This window comes from Asparagus officinalis, chromosome 6 (assembly GCF_001876935.1).
Source record: "Asparagus officinalis chromosome 6, Aspof.V1, whole genome shotgun sequence".
NCBI classification, from domain to species: domain Eukaryota; kingdom Viridiplantae; phylum Streptophyta; class Magnoliopsida; order Asparagales; family Asparagaceae; genus Asparagus; species Asparagus officinalis.
Window position 1 is genome coordinate 4,387,520 of NC_033799.1, and position 23,123 is coordinate 4,410,642.

The 23,123-nt window shown below is 34.3% G+C and overlaps 2 protein-coding genes across 3 annotated transcripts; one reads left to right on the plus strand and one right to left on the minus strand.

The window, feature by feature from the left end:
- LOC109844835 (transcription factor bHLH112-like) lies at positions 1,118-3,240 on the plus strand. 2 transcript variants are annotated; one of them, XM_020413982.1, is made up of 7 exons: positions 1,118-1,396; positions 1,491-1,764; positions 1,850-1,939; positions 2,078-2,143; positions 2,282-2,347; positions 2,435-2,479; positions 2,725-3,240. In XM_020413982.1, exons 1-7 carry the CDS (start codon positions 1,272-1,274, stop codon positions 2,857-2,859), a joined length of 801 nt encoding a protein of 266 aa, XP_020269571.1. In that variant the 5' UTR covers positions 1,118-1,271; the 3' UTR covers positions 2,860-3,240. The 2 variants fall into 2 exon arrangements, with proteins under 2 accessions (XP_020269571.1, XP_020269572.1); XM_020413983.1 differs by having other exon boundaries at positions 2,282-2,341.
- LOC109845209 (NAD(P)H dehydrogenase (quinone) FQR1-like) lies at positions 3,825-11,169 on the minus strand. Its single transcript, XM_020414429.1, has 4 exons — positions 11,147-11,169; positions 6,809-6,902; positions 5,755-6,017; positions 3,825-4,277 (listed from the first exon to the last, which is right to left on the minus strand). The coding sequence occupies exons 1-4, from the start codon at positions 11,167-11,169 to the stop codon at positions 4,046-4,048; spliced, it is 612 nt and encodes a 203-aa protein (XP_020270018.1). The 3' UTR covers positions 3,825-4,045.

The window sequence follows — 23,123 nt, forward strand, 5'->3', positions numbered from 1 at the left end:
TTTGATAAAATAACATGAGATAAACTTTTATAATCATGAAATATATATTTATGTATTTTGAAGATATAAATACTATTTATGTATTTTAAACTTACTATTATTGATTGACAATTGCTTACAAGAATGTTCTTTACTATTAAATAACTTTTGGTTAAACTATAAGATATTGATAATTATTATTATAATAATGGTCTAATGATGGTGATAACCATAATAGGAAAGAAGTAAAAAAAAAGAGATATAAAAAATAACAAAATAAATATGAGTTCTAGTTTTTTACCACCTAGTTCCAAGCTAAAACTTGGAATAATTTGAGAGACTAGAACTCTCATTTTTGTATAGAAAAATAAAAAAATTGGGATGATTTTGTATCATTATCCCAATTCTAGTTTTGTTAGAGTTTTACTTGGCTAACATTATAAAATTTTGTTTTATTTTTAGTTCTATGTGACTAACACCTTAAAAATTCATCCCACATATTACCTCAGTTCCAATTCTAAGTTCTAGGTGACTAACCCCCTTAGCAACTTTAGTATATGTCAACAAATTAATACTATTTTCCCCTTCTTTATTTGAAGTTTTTGTTTAAAGTCGATTACCTTTAGAATTCATAGCAACTTTAGTTTATGTTTCTTATAGAAAGCAACCTTAATTTTTTATTCTCGATTTAGTTGGGAAAAACTAAATTGCAGTCCAAAGGAAATTAATGTCGTGCGAAATTTAAGGAGCATAAATGACTACAACCTTGCCAAGGGTAGGGTTCAGTTCAGAGAATTTAACTGGTAATGAAATAATTTAGATGGTATAAGTGCCTATACAATGCATAGGATTAGGATGTATATGTGTAATTAAGCCTAAAATAAATTGAAGTATGCTAATGCTAATTAATTAGCTAGGTACCCCTATATTTATTAAAGGAGGGATCATGATCACTTTGAGCTAACTTTAGCCACATAATTCAAAGTTAAACAAAAGCTATATTTTAATTCTAAATTCTAATCAATTAATTAATTAATTAGAAACATACTTTATACTAGTCCCCCCACTTGACCTCCACATGAATTATATAAAGGAAGCATAACATACATAGATAATGATCATCTTTCCTCATCTCCCAAAAGCTCACAAGTCAAACAAGCTTACTTCATTCTCTCTTCAACCTCTACCTCATCTCTTAACCCTAAACCGTTCTATATAAAGACCAACCTCTACAACCTTAACCCTTCAAATAAACTTTAAAAAGAAAGAAAAGGAGAAAAATTTGGTAAGTCATGGCAGATAATCTCTCCACAGGCCTATACAGTTCTATGAGCTGCTGGAGCACAATAAGGAACACCTCCTCCTTGGACATGAGAGACATCGGCAATGAAGCTTTCAATTGGAACCAACCCTTTTTGTATGTGATCATCTTCTCCCAGCTTGTTCTCTAAATTCTTTCCATGTTTTCATAACTTTTATTAACTCAAGATATCATGTTTTGATATACGCAGACCTGTAGAGCACTTCGGTGGAATCCAGACGGGTTTCGGGAATTCATTACCGGGTCTGTTTGAATCTGTAGACCCGTTAAAGGACATGAATGATTCATGGGCTAATAAGTTTGGTAGCTCTGAGGTCTCTAGGGTTTCTTCCACTTCAAAGCAACAGTTGAATTTCTCCAACAACACTCCCTTTTGGAATCCTTCAGCCATTTCAGCTCCTGTAAATTTACCCGAACCGATATTTGGGAATGAATCCAGTAGTAGCGATTTGATCACAGTGAAGGCAGGACATGAATTTTCAGTACTTCTACGATAATTAGGGTTTTCCAAGTAAAATCATCTAAATATTTTGTTTGATTTTGAATCAGTCCTCTGAAAGAAAGAGGCCAACTGTAAGTGATCAACCTGCATCAAAGAAGCCAAGAATCCCCACACCGTCGCCTTTGCCAACATTTAAGGTGAATTATATTGCTATGGTGATCCTAAAGCGCTAGAATTTCATTATTTCATTTTTGTTAGAAAACTAATGTTTCTTTCTCTTTACTCTTTGGAGCCTGCAATGATGAGAGTTTTCTTTGTTCTTGGATTGTTTTTAGGTGAGGAAAGAAAAGCTCGGGGACAGAATCACCGCACTGCAGCAGCTGGTTTCCCCTTTTGGAAAGGTCCCATATCTTCTTGAATCAAATCATTAATTTTTTTTATTTTTTGTTTAAGATTTTAGTTAGATTAATTTACTGTATATATTAATATTAGCTTTGATCAGTTGAAGCATCTAAACTGCAATGTTCTTCTTTAATCAGACTGATACTGCTTCAGTGCTCCAGGAGGCAATAGACTACATCAAGTTTCTTCATGGCCAAGTGGGTGTAAGTCCCACTAATGGTTAACTGTACTTTGTTGATTAATAAGAAATTAATTATTAGTATTAAATAATTTTAATCTCTCTCTCTCAGGCTCTAAGTACTCCCTACTTGAAGAATGGCATTCAACAACAAAAGGTACGTGCTTACGGTTAACAATATACTTCACTCTGTTGATTTATATGAATTACTTAAAACCATCCCATTATCTTTATATTAATGGATAGTTGGTGCATAGGGGAATAAGTACTTTTGTGTCAATATCTTAATCTCCACTCTCCTTGTTTCGTACTGATCTAAAGGCAGACGGATCCTTGTTGCAGCAACTATATATCCAATGAACATAAAATCATCTAATAAGTTCTTGATGTGGTTCTTGATAGGATTCTGAGAAGGATGAAGGCCTCCAAGATCTAAGGAGCCTAGGGCTCTGTTTGGTTCCAATATCGAGCACATTCGCAGTGGCGAGCGAGTCGCCTATGGATTTCTGGGCTCCTTCCTTCTTTGGAAGCTATTGATGAAGAGGTTCATATGCAGAAGACAGATACAGCTTTACTCTCAAATAAATATATATGATCAAATAGATGGAGGCAAGACTTAGTAACTCCTACTTTCTCATGACATTTTAGTATAATTGATTTGAATCACAAAGTAAGTTGGGTTAGCTATTGTTAGAATCAATATAAAACTACAATCCTTGATCAAGGATGGTAGTTTTGTATTGATTCTAACAGCTACAACAAGAATGGATTGAGGCTGGCTAGCCATGGATTAGAAAAGAGTTGGAGGAGGATGTTATTGTATTGTTTTTGTGTATGATGTTGTGTTAGGAGAGAAAAGATAAAAGTGGAGAAATAATTGAAGTCTTGAAAAGATGGACAAATTTATAGTTATCTTTGTGTTTGGTGGTGCAACTTTGAGTTTTGTTTATAATGTAGGTTTAAATTAAGTTTAAGAAAAGATGGACAAATTTATAGTTATCTTTGTGTTTGGTGGTGCAACTTTGAAAATATGATAATAGTTCTGCTCTTAATACACGAATGAATTTATTTAGTTATAGATTTGATGTGGTTAATGGAGTTAGAATCAAGAACCATAAAAGATGAGTCATTCATACTTCAAATGGATTTGGTTGTTATCTCTATATTTGTAAATTAATACGAATACCTTCTCTAATTTTTTTTGAGGTAAAAACAAACTAAAAGTTTTTGTTTGTCATACACATTTGAGATAATTAAATATCTTTGAAGAGTTCATCACTTTGTCTTAGACATAGTGCATCTTATATCTAAGATCTATAAAGATGCAATCCCTCTCTTTCTTGTACAAAAGAAAAGTACCGTGTCATTAACAAATATGCATGATATAATTGATACTATGTGAGTCACGCTCAGAATCATGTAACATGCATGTTGACCTCCCTTGACAAGTTCAGAAGCAAGCAGACTCCAAAACTGAGCATTCAAACTGACTCATGAGGATAGGGGCACTAATATACATGCCTCTGATTTCATCAACAAAGGTTTATTTAAATATTCGAATGAGTAATACCGTCCACAATCATCACTAAAGTTTTATAATCTAGTGCAATTTACTGATAAAACACAAGAGATGAAGATACAAATTGAACAATGTATGACATCTCTCACAAATACACAGATTACATAAGGAATATTGCAACCCCAGATTCTTGTATAGAATGATTCAAGAGGATGACTTGAGCTTTTTGGCAACACCAGCGAAGTACTGGCCCTGATGGAAAGCGAGCCCGAGCTCAGGCTCAGTTGGGACCCTGGTTCCATCACCAGCATAGGTACCAGCACCATAAGGGCTTCCGCCTTTCACACTCCCCATCTCGAACATGCCAGCACCAAAAGTGTAGCCAACGGGCACAAAGATCATTCCGTGGTGAACCAGTTGAGTTATCGCTGTCAAACTGCAGACAAAAATAAGGGGGGATTCTTTAAAAAAAAGAGGATAAAATGTTGTCTTCTACGTTGAAGGTAATAAAAAAGTATACTAATTTTCATGTGATTCTGCCATGGCAACTCAATCAAATTGGGGGGAAATAATGACGTCCGGGGTTCAGTAGCTACGCGACTGTAGTGCAGGAGATCGATGTATCTCAAACTAACTCTAATTTAAATGCTGTATGATTTTGATTGTGATCTTGTAGGTTCTAGCCATTTGCAATTTAGTTGGAACGAAGGAGCGGTGACGTGTGAAAAAAATGACTGAACATAGGGACTTAAGTGAAGGCAATCATGATGATACTGTAGGATCATGTACAGAATGTTCGCATTTGCATTTACGATATAGATAGCTTTTAATGTGAGCAAATAATAGATATAATGCCTATAAAACAAGTTTAGCTGAACTCCAAATTAGCAGTGAGATGAGAGAGAACCAAGAACTAGGGACAAATGGACTGGATATTAGTCTTGTGATAATATTATGTTTCCGATATCAGTTATCAGATACACATCCGCAGATTGGGTACTCTTTGGAAAAGAATACTGATACCCATACTCGATAGAAATAGTGTGGGTTGGTCGGATGACAACCATAATCAGCACACAGGTGTGATAAGTTTGGTGATGGTTGACCACATAAACTCAATATCAAATAGAAACTCCAATCCCAGGTTCAACATGCTACTTCATCCCAATGTTAGCTTGTAGGAAAAAGCTAATACACACCGCTCATCTTGATCCATACATGATACATGATATGTTAAAAAGAAAAACGCATGTTGTCAAAAGCTGATAAACATGTATCAAAACTCTTTTAATGATAGAACAAAAGAACTGTACGTGTTCATGATCTAGAACCAATTGAATTTGAAGATCAAATCATGACAAATAGAAAGGTCTTTCAACTACTGCTACTTAGTCTATGGTTGAATGATGACGATCAAAAGAAAAATTTTATGAAAAAAGACCATTTGTAAAAAAAAACATTAGCAAAATCGACCTTATTTAAAATATTTAGCGAAATCGACCTCTTTTTGGCCACTTCATCTCGGTTGGCCAAAATGAGGTCGATTTTGCAACATACCAGCTTTAAAATACACGAGACTAGTAGTCCCGTGTAATTAGTGGTTTCTTTGCTAATCAAGGTTAATCTGAAATTGTAGTCCTGTGTAGTTTGTGCTAAAATAGTCAAGGTTTAATTAATGAGAACTAATTACACGGGACTACTAGACCCGTGTATTTTAAAGTTGATATTTTGCAAAAACGACCTCTTTTTAGCCAGGTCAATTTTTCCTAATATTTTCACAAAAGGGTGGATTTTGCTAATTATTTTTTAGCAATAATTCTCCTGATAAAAAACTTTCCCTTTTTTTTCCTCCAAATTCAACATCCTAACATATACAATTAATTTGGAAATCAATAAAGGAAGAAAGAGCTTACGGAGTGGTCTCTTGTCCACCACCTTGAGATCCAGTACTGTAGAAAAGCCCTGCAGGCTTGCCTGCAAGCTGCTGGCTTCTCCAAAGCCCACCAGTAGCATCAAGAAATGCCTTGAATTGTGCTGCCATCATCCCGAACCTAGTTGGAAAGCCAAATATAAACCCATCAGCCTCAGTGAGCTCATTCGGGGTGATGATCGGCACATCACTCTTTGGAGGTGCTCCCATTTTGCCGAGGACCTCCTCTGGGAGAGTCTCCGGTACCTATACAGAAACATAACTGAATTTTATTTTCGTGATGATTTTCAATGATATTATTCAGAATGGGAAAAATAGACTGAGCTGCAAAATGACACAAGGGTACTAGTCAAGTGCAAAGTGATGCAAGGGTTCTTTGAGCAAATAAGGATGCTAGCTATGGAGCTTTTTTTTTTTTTTGAAGATTAATTGCTATACAAAATCTCCAAGATGGTAGTATGTCAGAATGTTTAAAAGAAAGGGAATTAAATAAATTATATTAGGCACCAAAATACAGAGGTCCCAATCCTGAATGTGCACCTCAGTGTACCTATATCTCAGTAAAAGGCTTATAATTAAGTAAATAAAGAAAGAAAACCATGGTTCTCCTTTACATAAGTAGGATGTAAATAACAATACTTCAGGTAATTGGAGAGGGGAGAAAGTAATAAGCCAAATGTGAAGAAGAAGGAAATAAAAAATAAAAAGGCTCTGCTAGGATTAGATAAGAATCTTTTATTTTTTTTCGTTTTCATTCATCGACTATAATGATTATATGTGGAAAAAAAACTTTAAAAGGTGTGAAATCATTCGTCATGAAGCTTTCCATGGAATTAAAAAAAAAAGATAAACCACAGAGCCGTGTATGTACATATGACGACACAGCCAAAGCCATTCCATCCACAACTTACAAAGCTTCATTTATAACTCTTGTGTTAGGTCAACATTACTCAAAAAGTAATTGAGCAGAACAAAAAAAAAAGAAGACTTATGCACAATAATGGTCTGAGAACAGGACATAATTTGGAAACACAAACCTGCCATAGTTTAGCTTCCACTCCTTCAACAGATGAGGCACCTTTCTTAATTTCTTCTGCTAACTTCTCAACATGCCCATATGTGGAGTAATACCTGTGTAAATATAGTATCAATTGCTACCGCAAGTATATGTTAAAATTCACTGTAATTATACTATAAACGGATAAAAAAATATGAATTATTGGCTGGTTCTAGCCTTTCACACCTTTTCAGTGCATGACACACAGAAACGGTAACATGGTCTGCTAGCACAACAAGAATGAGAGAGAAATTCAAAGAAATAACATAAAGAAATGGACCATCATCTTGTTGGGGAATTTCACTCTCCCCGCCTACTACAATATGCGCAACTCCAAAGCCAACCCACAATCAACAAGATATAAAACGATCACAATCAAGCAAAAAATACACCGGGATTTACGTGGTTTGGTCGACCAACTTCCACCTACGTCCACGGGGCAACAATACGAAAAATTCACTATGTATCAGGGAGAACTACAAGAGGAACCACTCAACTCTCGTCTCTCAATTACTCAATCTCACATACATAATCAACTCTCATATTTTCTCCAAAGCTCACTCCTTGTAATCTTTTGCACGAATAAATATCACGAAACTCTCGCCTCTCGCACAATATTCTTGAATTAGGCTACGCTCTCTGCTAACCCTAGATTACAAAAATATTGGCTCTCTCTACTACATCTTCTCTCTACTCTCTTCTTCTTAGTTTTTCCTCCAACAATAGAAGAATATATATAGAAAAACCAAAACCATATCTCTAGCCTAACTTCCTAATTATAATAGGATTCAAACTTCTAATCATGATGGAACCCAAACTTCTAATCATGATAGATCTCTAATCCTATCTAATTCTCATAAAGTTCTACAAAGAATTAAAGACACAATCCAAACATTTCCACCTTGGATTTGATTCCCAAACTCCCTTGAAAATATATCATTGTCGTCTTGAAACTTTGCCTCTCCTGCTAGATTCTTCTATTTCTTTCCGCACTTCAAATCAAAGCACATATGACCCTCACTTTTATCTGTCTTGCTGTGACGCCTCCACCTCCCTTGTGCGCACCAAGAGATCTTCGCCACCTCTGACAATAAAAGCAAATAAATCATGCTTGTCCTCCAAACTTGAGCCTGACAATAGCTTCCCCCTACTTGTTGTCCTTGTGCTCCACCTGCATCGCTCGCCTCGAATCATATTGGTGTACCTCTCCTCCTCCACACTACGAGCTGGATGTCTCTATCTCCTCCATCACTTGGCTTGGACCGAATATGAGCATTCATCATCTTCAAGTCCAATGCCACAATCTCCATTACCCTGTGTGTCACTCGATCATGCTAGCTTGCAAGCTTCACCTAATCTGACAATATCCTCCTCGAGTCTACACACCAACCAACTAGTGCTTCCATGATGGCTTTGAATAATTATATACTAATAACTCTACTGTTAGAATCACATCTGATTCTCTACATCAGTCTCATCTGTCGCATACTCATTTACCCTATCTGCCATGAGATCTGTCTTACCGTTGAATAACAGAATATCGAACTTCGGATCCGAAGAAATCATCATTCTCTAACCATGATCAAAATTTAAATCAGTCACTATAGAGATTAAATTTGATAAAACCGATGCTAAAAACAAACTCAAAACGTCGAAAAACTCTAGGAACGACTCTTGGATCACCAAAATCCTCCTCCAAATCCTCGATTAAAAGATAAATCAATCTCAACCGTTGGATCTGTGTGAATAATACCTGCCACACGCTATAATGTTCCTGCTTAAGTATCCAGCTACAGATCTCGACCGCTATAGTATGTCGTTGTTATAGCAAATTTTTTCTTTTTCTTTTTCTTTTTCTTTTTATCATGATTCTTGTAACGCCGATCTTCGATCTTGCACGACGTCGTCTTCTATCTTGCGAATTCGCTCCCGAATCCATCATCATCGCTCTGATACCACTTATTGGGGAATTTTATTCTCCCCGCCTACTACAATATGTGCAACTTCGAAGCCAACCCACAATCAACAAGATATAAAACGACTACAATCAAGAAAAAAGAATATCGAGATTTACATGGTTCGGTCGACCAACTTCGACCTACGTCCACGGAGCAACAATATAAAAAATTCACTATGTATCAAGGAGAACTACAAGAGGAACCACTCAACTCTCGTCTTTTAATCTCTCAACCTCACATATATAATCAACTCTCATATTCTCTCCAAAACTCACTCATTGTAATCTTTTGTACGGATAAAGATCACGAAACCCTAGCCTCTCGCACAATATTCTTGAATCAGACTATGTTCTCTGCTAACCCTAGATTATAAGAATATTTGACTCTCTCTCTCTCTCTACTACATTTCTCTCTACTCTCTTCTTCTTAATTTTTCTTCTAACAATAGAAGAATATATATAGGGAAACCAAAACCCTATATCTAGCCTAACTTCCTAATTAGAATAGGATTCAAACTCCTAATCATGATGGAACCAAAACTCTTAATTATGATAGATCTCTAACCTTATCTAATTCTCATAAAGTTCTACAAAGAATCAAAGACACAATCCCAACACATCTACCGTAGAGAATTACAGCGCATGAACTTAAAGGCAGATTTCTGAGGATGAGCCTGAAGGAAACAAGTTGTTAAGGCTTCTCACCTACCCCAAAGAAACAATCTTGCAGCAGGACGACAACTCCACATGGATGAAATGTCAACAAAACGGACTTGGGCAATCATGGATCAGGTCATGGAATCATGATTTAGACACCATTTCCTTAAGATTTGGGATAGCATTATGGATTAATCTCTAAAGTCAGTCAAATTTTAACCAGTGAAAATTATGAAATGCTTGAGAATTTGACAAATGTCAACTCGTGATTTATTAAGAGAAACCATTTCATAGGGTAAATTAAGTCATGCTACTTATTTAAACCCTTTACACTAGAAAGCATTAAAACTGTTGACCAAATGATAAAAAGTTATAACTACATATTTTCCTTTTCCTTTGAACATAAAAGTGGTCCCTTCAACCTTTCTCCCAATAAAAAGGAGAAAACTCCTCATCAATGTGTTAGTTTTAACAAGACTTCAATTCATGACCTCCTTATCACAATACCATGCCTTATGAACTCTTGAGATCCTCTTTTAATTAGATCTATATATCATTTGCACGCGCTTTCCATCAATACATAAATGGTTATGAAGAACAATGTTAAAGCATTTATTTCAACTTCTATTGCCACCTATTCATCTATAGAGACCATGCACCCTTTCCTAAAATGCTTGGTAGCAAGAGAAAGTATCAAAGGGTCCCGATCTATTGCATTAACGGCGCACTAATCTAAGGAAAGATATCCCTTTTGGTAGCGTTCGTTTTATAGACCGAGACCATTGGATACTTTCTCTAGCTAGCATGTAAAAACCTTACTAGAAGCTAAGTTTAAGAATTAAGAACCATCTTCCATATTTCCTCAAAGCGCCATTATTCCTCAAAACAGAAACAGAATTCGGCAAGCAATTTCTTTCACCTCTGACTTATGCAATACAAGTGAAAGTGTATGTTAACATGTTTATTAGAAAATAAATAAAAAAATTGTATGGAGTTTTACGTAATAAAGTACCTAATTATAGATGTATCTAGAAACTAGGTGCTCCACTAAGTTAAGGTGCAAAAGGTTATCAATATATGTGGATCAAGGAGGTGCATAGGAAGTGTATACCTATCTAAATTTCAAGAATGCACTGATCAGTTCACATCAATATGCATTAAAGCAAAGAGACAGCATCAAGGTTATATTTCAAAAAGATTATAAGAAAAGGAACTCAGAAAGTGACATAAAGATTCACGTCCATCTTTTAGGGTAATTGGCCCTCTCCATTAAACCTACCACCTTGGATGGAGACAGCCATTCAACTACCATTAATCACAAACTACACAACCTTAACGCAATATCTCCTTTACAAATCCTTTCCCTGTTCTCTAATTTTTTTCTAGTTTATAAATTATTTCTGTACAAATTAACCTTGCAATAGAGAATCAATTAAAAAAAAGATGTGCAAATTTCGCTTCAAGATTGAATGTAAGAACTGGGTTTTATCAAATAAGCACTTAGCTAACCAAAAGATTGCTCTAAATCGCTCAACAAAATCCCATTTTGATTCAGCCCTCTTCAAATGGGTCAAGAGCAATAAACCCAAATAAACAAACAAAACTACAATTCGAATGAAGACGAGCAAATTGGCCACACTAATCAACAAGGAGAGAAAAAAAAATCTATACACATAAAAGAAGAGCAAGGGAGGGAGAGCTTACACGATGTAAATTTTTGTCGCCATTGATGGAGGTCTTGAGAGCTCGAAAGATATTGCAGCAAAGATTCAAGAGAGAAAGCAAGAGTTGAGACTGAGAGGCCCAAAGGCCAAATATTTATAGAGCAGAATATTTTGACGATACGCAATTTCAAATTGGATTTATATGGGGCCCACTTGGTGAAGAATTGGGGTGTATTTTATTTGGTATTTAATCATCTTAACTGGTATTTTGAGAATTTAAGTCTTAAATGTTCATAATAAACATTATATTAAATAAATCTTAATAAGAAGCATTTATGTATTAATTGCTGATGATTTTTTTTCCCTCTTTTTAGTTGCTAGCCGGAAGATTATGTAATGAGTACATGTGCTTGAGGTAGCCATATTGAAATTTTCTAATCGTTCGGATCATCCCCATGGGTAGTACATATTTTACTTTTAATATAAATTTTTTTGCAACCCTCTAACAATTTAGACCCTCTAATTAAAATTAATTATAATACTATAAGAATGAGTTTATTATTGTCTTCCCTCCAAAGATATCGTATTTTTATATGTATGACATTTATATTGATTTTGGTTGAAGCCAACACTTGGACGTGCGTACTATTGTGTTGAGATTCTAAAATCATATATAGACTAGTGCGCACCCCGTGCAAAGCACGGCCCCCTAATTTTTTAAGCACTGTATTTTAAACTTGTCTCCTTCTAAGTTCTAATACATTTGACTTAATTATTGTATGCTTCATATCTACTCCTCTATACTTAAAGAATAATTCAAGTTTTAATACATTCAATTTAGAAACCATATTTACTCTTCTATACTTAAAAAAGGATCTAAGTTTTAATACATTTGATTTAGAAATCATATCTACTCCTCTATACTTAAAGAAGGATCTTAGTTTTAATATATTTGATTTAGAAATCATATCTACTCTTCTATACATAAAGAATGATCCAAATTTTAATACATTTGATTTGTTTTATTGTTTATAATACAGTAAAAATACTATAGTATAAGTAGTAACTTCAAGTATGGAGGAGCAAATTCGATTTACTGTTTATGCTACAGTAAAATACTATAGTATAAACAGTAATTTCGAGTGCAGAGGACCGGGTTTGGTTTATTGTTTATACTACAGTATTTTATTATAGCATGAACAGTAATTCTTTGGATTCTCCTTTAGCTATAGAGGAGTAAATTCATCATTATGACCTTTAAGGGAAAAAAATTCTATTCCTTCTCTTTTCTATTTTATGTAAGCAAATTTATATATACCTGACCTTGTGTTTTTGAATTTTCATAAGATAATGGTTGTACTTTAATTAGTGGCATAGCCAGGATTATTTTTTGCCCTGGGCGAAAAATAAAGATGGTCTACGAGTATATTGTGAGGGAGAGGAGTGAGGTGCATGAGAGGGAGGAGGGCTGGGGATTGTTGAGATGGAGGTCCTGAAAGAGGAGGGAGAGGAGGTTGGATCTGTGGGAGAGGAAGGTGAAGTGGCGGGAGAGGAGGGGAAGCGAGGGGAAGAGGGAGAGATCATGGTAGAGGCGGAGTTTCTTGCCCTGGGCAGCTGCCCAGGGCAAGCAAGCTCTGGCTACGCCCCTGACTTTAATGCTAAGCAAAATTTATAGCATCAAAAGTTCACCTAATTTAATGATCCAAAAGGTAATATCTCTTTGCTACATCATTAACTTTATAGGCCAAGAGCACGGAATACTTTCTTGTTGACCTTAAAAAAAAGACAAAGTTAATCCAATGGCTAGATGGAGAATAATGAATATTCCAAGGATATTACTCAAATTTTATAAGTGGGAAAGTTTTTGTCGCTAAAAATATAAATATAGCTTAAAAGTTTTTTAGACAGGTCATAAATTTTGAGAGAGGTACCAAAGTGAGGCAGATGTTAGAAAGAGGGTATATTTTAAAAGTCCATTGATAAAACAATTGTCTATATTTTTAAAAGCTTTTTCATGGACAACTTTTCAAAAATTGTACTTACTTGATGGCTTCAAGTTCAAATAAGATGATGTCCCCCTCAAAAGAAGAAAAAAGAGGAGGAAGAAGAATTTTAAATAGGTAGTAGAAGAATTAATTTCCCCCTTTTTTGCAAATTAAATATCTGTTTCAAACTCATTGAATAAGGAATTTTGCATGAAAAAGACTCCAAACTATTAGTCATACTAAGATTTCGTACAAATAGATGGTTAGAATCATTTTGAGTCAGCCAAAAGCTGCATAATATTGTCAAAGTTTTTTTATAAATCCTATAGCAAAATTGACTAGATAACCAATTTAAATAAATCAGTAGAAGATTCCGGTGACGCATAAGATGATGATTTTTCATTCGGAAATTTGTACTTCTTCAGAAAAAATTAGCATGCCAGCGGCTTTCTCTATTCACGCGATGTGTTGATGCAATTGATAACTTGTGTCAACTTAAGTGGATAGTGAATAGTGTGTCCACCAAACTTTATATCCACTCATTTAACATATAAAAAGTCACTTCATATCATGCAAGGATCCCTAGGAAACATCCAAGGGTTAAAAAGTTTGGTGGATGTCCACTTAAGTGGACACAAGTTTTGGTCATATATATATATATATATATAGTATAACAAAAAAGTGATATTAAGGGAAAACTCTTAACGGAAATTTTGGATTAATTTTCAAATGAAAAACACCCTAAAATAGACTAGTGCATGTGCCATCCTCATTCCTCACCTCAATATAAATCTTCAAAATCTGTCTCATTGTATCTCCATTTGAGTACATCTTAACTTATGGATGAAGAAAGTTTCTTTATCTGTAAATTGATGAACATAGAGTGCAAGTGATCTGCTATTTACTTAACCTAATCTCCTAGGAAAACTCTAATCGTATTAGTCTCTCCTAATCTTATCTATATGTACGATATTTTAATTTAGAATTGTAATTTTAATATTTCATACTTAGAACTATAACCTAATTCTGGAGGCTACAAGAATTCATCTAGAGTTTGATGAGTTCAACATTCCCTCATGAAAGTTCCTTGTGGTGGATTTTTGGGGGGAGAAATTTTCTCATGACAAAGGCATTGTTTGGCAATAAGAGATTGTGTCTTATTTAAGAGATTGTGTCTTATTGATTTAGTCAATAAGCTAGTAGAGCCGTTTGGTGACCAAAAATAAGGAGGAAATTATTTTGGAGATTGTGTCTTTTACAAGTAGTTTTTGGAAAGCTACCTTAAGTAGTGTTTGTCTTTGGGAAGGAGCTGCCAATTTTTTTCTTCCGTTTTTGCCCCTAATAATTCTAATTTTATATCAATAATATTGCATATTATTTTTAGTCATTTAACAAATTTAAGCTAGTTGTGTACAGCTACTTTTTCTAAACAGCTCTAGTCAATCAGCTAGCTACATAACTATCAGCTTTCAGCTATAATTTCACAGCTTTCAGCTAGCTTAATAGCTTTCAGCTATAATCTCGTAGCTTTCAGCTAGTTTTGCCAAACAGAGCCAAAGTCGACGTTGCAGTTAAAAGAGGTCACACTAATAGCACTATTTCCAACTGTAACACTCTTGCTCATGTAAATGCAAGCAAAGCATGACGGATTCAACATGAGGAGAGGAATTAATGGATCTCCTTTATGTTTTAAAATTTCGGTCTTTGGAGAATAATTTTGATAATATTTCCAAAATAAAAAAAGGGAAAGGAAACAAGAAAAGAAAAAGAAAAAGAAACACGGGAATTAGATTGCCTTTTAACATGTTTGGCATATACCTGCCCTAACCGAAATCATTCTCATCCATCCAAGTAAAAACTCAGCACAAAAGGCATGTTATACTCTTCGTATAACTTGATTGGATGCACGTGTGCATTGCACGTGGTTAAACATCATTATCTTTTTTTTCTTACTTAACTCGCTTGTGAAATATTTATTTGAATTTCACGTGGAAAAATAAAATAATTGTTGTCTATATACCTATATAGTTAATCAAAAGTATTAAAATTACCTTAACTAAACTCAAAATTACACAGTCAATTTGCATTAAGCACAATTTACAATAAATAGTACATGAAGGTAAAGATCCTTTTATGGAAAAAATAATTTTTATGGAAATAATTTCATTCTGATCACAATCCCATGTTTTTCATCTTATAATTTGTACGAATTCACGGTATTTGACACCCTTTACAATTTTAATGATTAATTTTCACTTTAATGTGATTGTTTTCGTTGAAAACTGCCTTCATCATTGATTTCATTAAACTTCAATCGCTACAAATGAATTCAAATAACGAAAATAAAACAATTACAACTCTCTTGAAAATAAACACAAGATCCGTTTATCGTCTCTTGCTTGCGTGGGTTCTTCGCCGGTGTCGGGGTTTATCCGTGGACGACCGCGAATCAGATCCGGTTGTCGAAAAATTAGGCAGAGCTCCTACCTCACCAAGGAGGTATTTGCTTGAAGCGCTAAAATCGACTAAGCGAAATCAGTAGCTCTTCTCGAGATTAAGACAAAGCCTAATCTCAAGGAACGGACGTACGGGCTTCAGATCCTTCTAATAACTCCTCCTTCATGCCGAAGTTCGTCGGGATCTCGTTTGCCTTTGCTAAAATTTCGTGCTCCTTGACTCTTCAATCCAGCAGCACCTCGTCCTCTTGATCAAATTCCAAATCTCGAAAATGAAGGCTTTGGGCTGATATTTATAGGCCTCGGGTGCGGTTATTTGGATAAGAATAAGTGATTTGGCTCTATCTTCGGTTAACAACAGCCTAACCACATTTGTGGATGATATCAAATCAGTTAGGAACCCTTGGAACAGATAAAACCTGCGAAAAACCGCTTTGGTACAACAGCCTAACCTGAGAATATTCATTTTTGGTGCAAAAAATGGTGCAATGGGTTGGAGATGATTTACTGTTAGATGTGACTTTTGCACCATTTTGGTGCAAAATTTGCACCATTTTGGTGCGATGGGTTGGAGATGCCCTAAACATAGGACGGAGTGTTGTACATGCACATGACATGACATGACACTAGCCAATATATCTTGGGCCCCACATCAGATTTTTTTTTAAAAATCTGATGTGAGGCCCCCTGCACTGTAGATAGAGAGGAGGTGTGGTTGGTAGTGTGCCTGAGGGTGTGCCTGTAGCGTCTCCCTTTTCGTTTGCAAACAAATTATTTATAAAATTCAAATTCTTTCGCGTTATTACCGAAAGCTTTAACTAAAAAGTTCATTTATAAAATTCAAATTCTTTCGCGTTATTATCGGAAGCTTTAACTAAGGGTCTGTTTATTTCGTAAAAAAATGCAGAAAGTAGGGGAAAGAAAATTGATATAGGTGAATTTTGATATTTGCCTCCACTTTCAGATGTTTGGTTTGTCAAAGCTATAAAAGAAAGTGGGGGAGAAAATGAGTTGTCATAATATTATTGGATGAGATGAGTAATTTTTGATGTTTTCCTCTACTTTCCTTGTTTTTTTGGAGAAAATGGATGGAAGGAAAATTTTAATGAGATGAGATGAGTTGTCACCATATTATTGGATGATGTGAGTAATTTTTAAAGATGGTAGAAAGTGAAGAAAAATGGGGTGAGGTGAGTTGGATGAGTTCATTGATGTGGCACATTTCTTGTGTTTAGTGTATTTTTAAAAGTAAGAAATGAGATGAGATGAGATGGGTTGTCACCATATTATTGGTTGACGTGGGAGATTTGTAAAGATAAAAAATGATGAAAGTGAAGGAAAATGATGAAAGTGAAGAAAAACGGGTTTTGGAAAGTAAAGAAAACGAACCAAACAGACCCTTAAAAAGAAACTATTGCTTGAGTCATCATGGCTCATTGTTCCTTGATTGAACGTTTTCTCTGATATTTAATACATATTTCAATAAAAACCAAGTTATAATACTCCAAAACAAATTAGACAACGCATTTGACTTGAATAACTTAAAAACAAACAATTCTAGAGAAAAGAAAGATCCTCCGAATTTGATAAGCTCCAATATTTCCGTAACAAATTAAGAAGCCCTTACTTCTCAAATACCTACCTCAATTCCGCATATTTTAATGGTTACATGCATGGTTGGTGTTAAAATTCTTCGTTCCAACTCAAATATTTCCGTAAACACGGCAAAAGTTTAGCATTTAAAAGTTAAGCTCATCTACAAGCTGATGTCATCTTCGTAGAAATATGTTCGTCATAAAACCCATTACCCAAAAAATCAAAAAGATATGCTTGTTTGTTTAAATTCTTGAAAATAGTTACCTTATCCAGCACAAACTCATGTTATTTCTTTTCATTGATGACAATGTGATTGATAGGATATATATTTCCTTTATTCAAAAGTATCCCATAGTTAATTTATACAAATAGTAGATTCATTTTCTTCTTTACCTCAATGTAAATATACAGAGATGCAAGTAGGAACTGAGAAAAATATTGAATTATTGATCAGACATCATTTTTCCCCCCCTCATTGTAAGTGGGGCCTCCCATAAACCAAGGCATCATCACAAGCGTGTTCCTTCCAATTGCGCTTGTCATCAAATCTTCCAAATATTTCATCGCATTCACGCATTATTCATAATTATTATGTTCGGATGATCACTTTACTTCGCTTTGAACATACTTATGGTGTGATTAATGATTACTCACAATGCGCTAACTAATTATGTAGTTAAGTTAACTATGTAATTCTTATAAGACCTTAGCTATTAATTTGATCATGACCTAAAGTAGATTGTGATTTATAATGATGACAATGCGTTAACTAATTATGTAGTTAATCATCTAATTCTAGTTTATAATAGTGACAATGTGCTAACTAATTATGTACTTAACCATCTAATTCTTTATAAAGCTTAATTTAGCTATTTGATCATGAGCTTAAGTAGATTGTAGTTTAGGCCCTTTTAAGCAGTTTGACTGGATGTAATGTAGAAAGTTGCAAGGACAAATGTCATTTTTCATTTCTAGATTATATGTAAACTAACTTTAAAACACATCTTTCATTTCTAATTTCTAATTTATATGTAAATGACCTTTTAATATAAGCACTGAGTGTAGCGCAATATTTAGCTCAAACAACTAGTAAAATCGATTAGCCGATACTACATTTAAGTCTTAGATTTATCTATTTAAGTTATTAAAATTTCTCATACTTTTCCGACATAGAACTAATATTATTTAGGACACTAGAGTGGGTGGGGGTGACTTTGCTATTTTTTATACTTTTTGGGTTTAGATGTATGGAAACAATGGTTAAAATATGGTTTAGGGCTGGTTAGGATAAGAATCTCATGTGAAAAAAGGTGAGTAGGTAAAGCCATAAAGGTATTATTGGGTTTTAGGATAAAAATGTGGGTCCAAGTGATTGATTGGAGCAAAAACACACATTAAAAGTGGTTGACATATAAATTAGAAATGAAAGATGGTTTCATGTACTTACCCTTATTTTTATTTTTTATTTTTTGATCGAGGAAAAAAAAGCAATAAGCTGAAGTAGATGGTAGATAACTGATCTCCTTTTCGAACAAATATCTAGTGGATATGAATTGAAGGTTTGTTCAAGGTTGATGAAGATGAAGTTATCATAAAAGTATTATGATAACCCGAATTCTATTTCAGAGAACTCCCTTCAGGCTTTAGTTTTAACTTTAGAAAATCGTATAGGGGATCCATTACGCTGCTATACGTACTCAAGGTTGTGCTCACATATGAAAGAAAGTTCTATAAACTTATTTTATTTTATTTTATTTTGTTGTTTTATTGGTTGTTTTTGTGGATGTTAGAGCATGTGCAGCAAGCTCTCAGTTGGATAGCTCTCAAGACCTCTCAAGACATGGACCACCATTTTTAATACCACATCACCCTCCTAACTAATGTTGATCTCCAACAAACTCCTAGTTAGGAGCTCAAACAATATAAAAAAAAACTCTCTTCTATTTTAGTTTTGGGAGGGATCCATGAGGTTTGTAATTTGATAGGAAAATATAGTGTTTTTTTTATGAGAGAGTTGCGTGGAATGATTTGTGTAGTGAATTGAGAATTTATAGATTTTTTCTACTATTCATACCAATTTTTTAAATCTCAACGGCTAATCAATTTTGAAAAATCACCAACGGCTTTTTTTTAACAATTATTTTCAACTTGGGTTTTGAGTTCAAAAGTAGGGGAGGTTTTGTAAAAAAAAAATTAATGGTTGAGAGCTCCCAGACTCCGTGCCACACAAGCCCAAGGATAAACCTTAGGAGTTTGCTGGGCCGTCGGCAGCAGGCTCACATTGCCACCTCAGCGTTGGGAGCCAGGGTGAGAACCTGCTGCACATACTCTTATAGCAGGATTGGAATTCGCTTTGTGTGGTCTTGTCATGAATCCTCCAACTACTATGGAACAAGGTGAGGTCTCCCTTGTCAATGAAAGCAGAAAATTAAAATTCTAGTGCATATAAAGCTAAACACTAGTGAATTTCTACTTTCAAACAAAAACAGGTGAACTCTCCTTGTCATGGAGAGAGACTGGTTCAAGTTCAGTTTCAACATGGACAACATCATGCTATGGAGAACTGTATATTTTCACTTTTAAAAGTGTGACATTGCAACCTCATAAAGTATGACATTCGAATTTCAAAAAGTAATATGATACTCTTTCTTAGTTTATAATTTGGTGGTCATACTTATGAGTTAACTAGTCTGCCACCGAATCTTGTAGATGAGCTCCCACGAGGGCAAAACTGGCTTTTTTTTTTAATAAATCTTAACAGGTTGGGTTTCATGGATGTCATTTGTTAATTAGATTTTTAGATTTCATTTGTTGATTGAGTTTTTTTCGGCTTCACTAATTGATGATTTACATAGAGATTCTCGGTGGTTCATCATAACGTCCGGTCCTCTTGCAAGAGATGTTGTCCAAATTATAATGTTCAATTATGTGCAATGCCTAACTAAGACCTCGGAATCTATCGAGAGGCCCTTTGAATCCATAAAGAAGATGACCTTCGAATCCTAGAATTGAAATCCATGAGAAAAATACAAAAGAGGAAATATAATTGTACAAAAAGTAATACATCTAGGTTACAACCGTCTGCTTAAATAAAAGTATAGTAGACTCGAGACATAATTCACTAAAAATACAAAGTATCGAAAACTAACAATAAAAAAAAATGGTCAAATTTGAGATCAAACCGGATTCGTTTACTAAACCAAACGGACTCCTATTTTATTCACAAAAATAACAAAATATCCAAAACTTACAAGCTCCGTTGACTCTGTCTCATCGACATAAATGTATCGTTTGGAAACGCCTTCCTAATTGAGAACTCGGGCCCTCTTTGTTAAAAAAACTTTCTCCTGTTTTTTGTTTGCGATTTTGACGGCCCAGCTGCTCAATGAGCCCAGCCCGTCAATCAATTGTTATGCGATACAGCCTGTTTTTTGTGGCTTGACGTCGGTCTCATTACTTGCCACAAAAAAGAAAAGAGTTTTTTTTTTTTTTTTTGAACTACAGACAAAGCAAATATTATATAGTTGAACTACGTAGTGTGAAGAATCGACAAATACCAAAAAGGGAATACATTGATTCATGAATATCCATTTACCGTCTACAAATTTGAAGAAAATCAAAGAAAAAAATGTTCATCTAGTAAGAGAGTGAGGGAAGAAGAGGAATTCGTGAATAAAGTAGCAGCTAATTACTAATAATTTTCTTTTTAGTAATTAGTAATTTTGTCAAAATAATCGAGTGAGCTGAAGATTTTGTTAGCTGCATGAGCTCTTTTTACTTTGTGGGCTGCCAGCCTGCCAATACGAAATTTAGTGGCCGTGGGCCTGTACATAGAAAAAGGAGGAGCATAGGAGAAACAAATTTAACTCTTTTTTTTTTTTTTTTAAGTTTCAGGTTTTACTTGGCTAGTAGTAGGACAAGGTTCCTTGCAAAAAATAATAATAGTAATAATAATAAATTAAATTGATTACTTCCACCGTGCCAATATGATACTTGACTCCCTAGTTATGTATCTTCCTCCTTTTTCCCGAAGTCATTTCCCTTCTTCTTTATGAATATCAAGATTACGAAACACTCATCTTCACAGTTTCGGGACTTACATCTTTACTTGTATCATCAATTTTTTTTTTCCATTTGTCTAAAAAAGAGACTAAGGAATCTATCAAGAGTGAGGCAGTTGTATGAAAAATGCATTAGGTGCTCAACTTATCTAAAAGTTTTTTTTTTAACTGAAAAACAGGAAAAGCTTTCCTGTTCATATATATATATATATATATATATTCTAGAAAAAACTAACAGAGAATTTACAACCCTTTCCATAGAAGGAGAAGGCGCACCAAAAGAAGAATTATAAACTTAATATATATTATAATCTAATATATAATAATATATATTATATACTATATGAATGAGATTAATGAGGTATCCCTTGGTATAGGAGGATTTCCTCCTTGACGGCCTCTATAAAATCATATGATTGAAGCGACATTATGGATGATCCGCTCCGCTTGAACTTGAACTACATATTCTAAAACCCAACACACATAGTTGTGGATAACCCGTCGTCATTTGACCCTCCATGAGCCATGTTGAAAAGTTCTATTCATTCAAAAACCGTTAAATTGATACATGGTATGAAGTGTCAAACGACGACGCGGTTCACCTCAAACTTGGTTGTTGCGGGTTTTGAATATTTAGATAAGTTCAACGGATGCGCGATTCATCACCAATGTCGCTCAATCATAGTGATTTTTTAGAGGGTCATAGGGAAATTCCCCTTATGACAGATCACCATTAATCTCTCTCTCTCTCTTCTCTCTCTTAACTTATTATCTATATATATATAATATTTATAGTATTATATATATATATATATATATATATATATATATATATATATATATATATATATATATATATATATATTAGATATTCCATAAGGGGGAAAAATCGAATAAACATTTTGAGTTGAATTGTAATATCCTTTAAAAATATAACTACCTTGTTTAATTAAAATATAATAAAATACAATAAAATTTTTTTTCACCCCATGAATATATTGAAATCGAAATGTATATTGTAATGAACTTTAAGTCGTCTATGCTCCATAAGAAAATAATACCAGGGATAAAAACTATTTGATTAGATTTTGAAACCTAATTAGTTCAGCCTAACCCTGGGTTGACCTTGACCAAGTTACGGTCTTCTCTAGTTGTTCACTTACCTTCCACAGACACCGTAGACTTATATCTAGATTCAAATATATGACATTTATACCATGGTTGACTTTTGCTACATTTTACGTCATTGACCATTATGTTTGGAGGATTAAGGTCAAGGGCAGTTGACTACCATATACCATCCAAGTGCTTTGACCTTAGATTGTTATTTAATTTCTCTTGCCTAATTATTTGATCCCTCGTGCATCCATACTTCCATTGATTGCATATAAATGGACAGATTGTATGGGATATTAAAAAAACGGTTTTTCTATAGAGTGCTCATGGGCACTCTTTAAGGGAGGAGAGAGATAGAGAGAAATGAATGAAGATGAGGCCCACCCTAATTTGCATTGGGATCCTCCTCATTCATTTCTCTCTATCTCTCTCCTTTCTTATAGAGTCCTCATGGGCACTCTATAGAAAACCCGTAAAAAAATTATCCTATGAAATAATGAAAATCATTTCTGAAGTATTTTACGAAAATCATTTCCGCTAAGTAACAGATGATTTTTGTAACGTATCATAAAAAATCATTTTGGAAATTATGCTAACATTTATGAATACTCAGGAAAAAAAATACTCAGGAAAAAAAATATTTGAAGTACTTCGAAAACAGTTGGATTTAGCTCCCTTTTCTTCCACTTTATGAACTTGTTATTGGAAAATTGTTGAGTGCTATTAATATTAAGAAAAATGATTTAAGGACCCAAAATATGGGACCAAGGGAGGGGACAGGTGAGGTGTCCCCTCTCTATTGC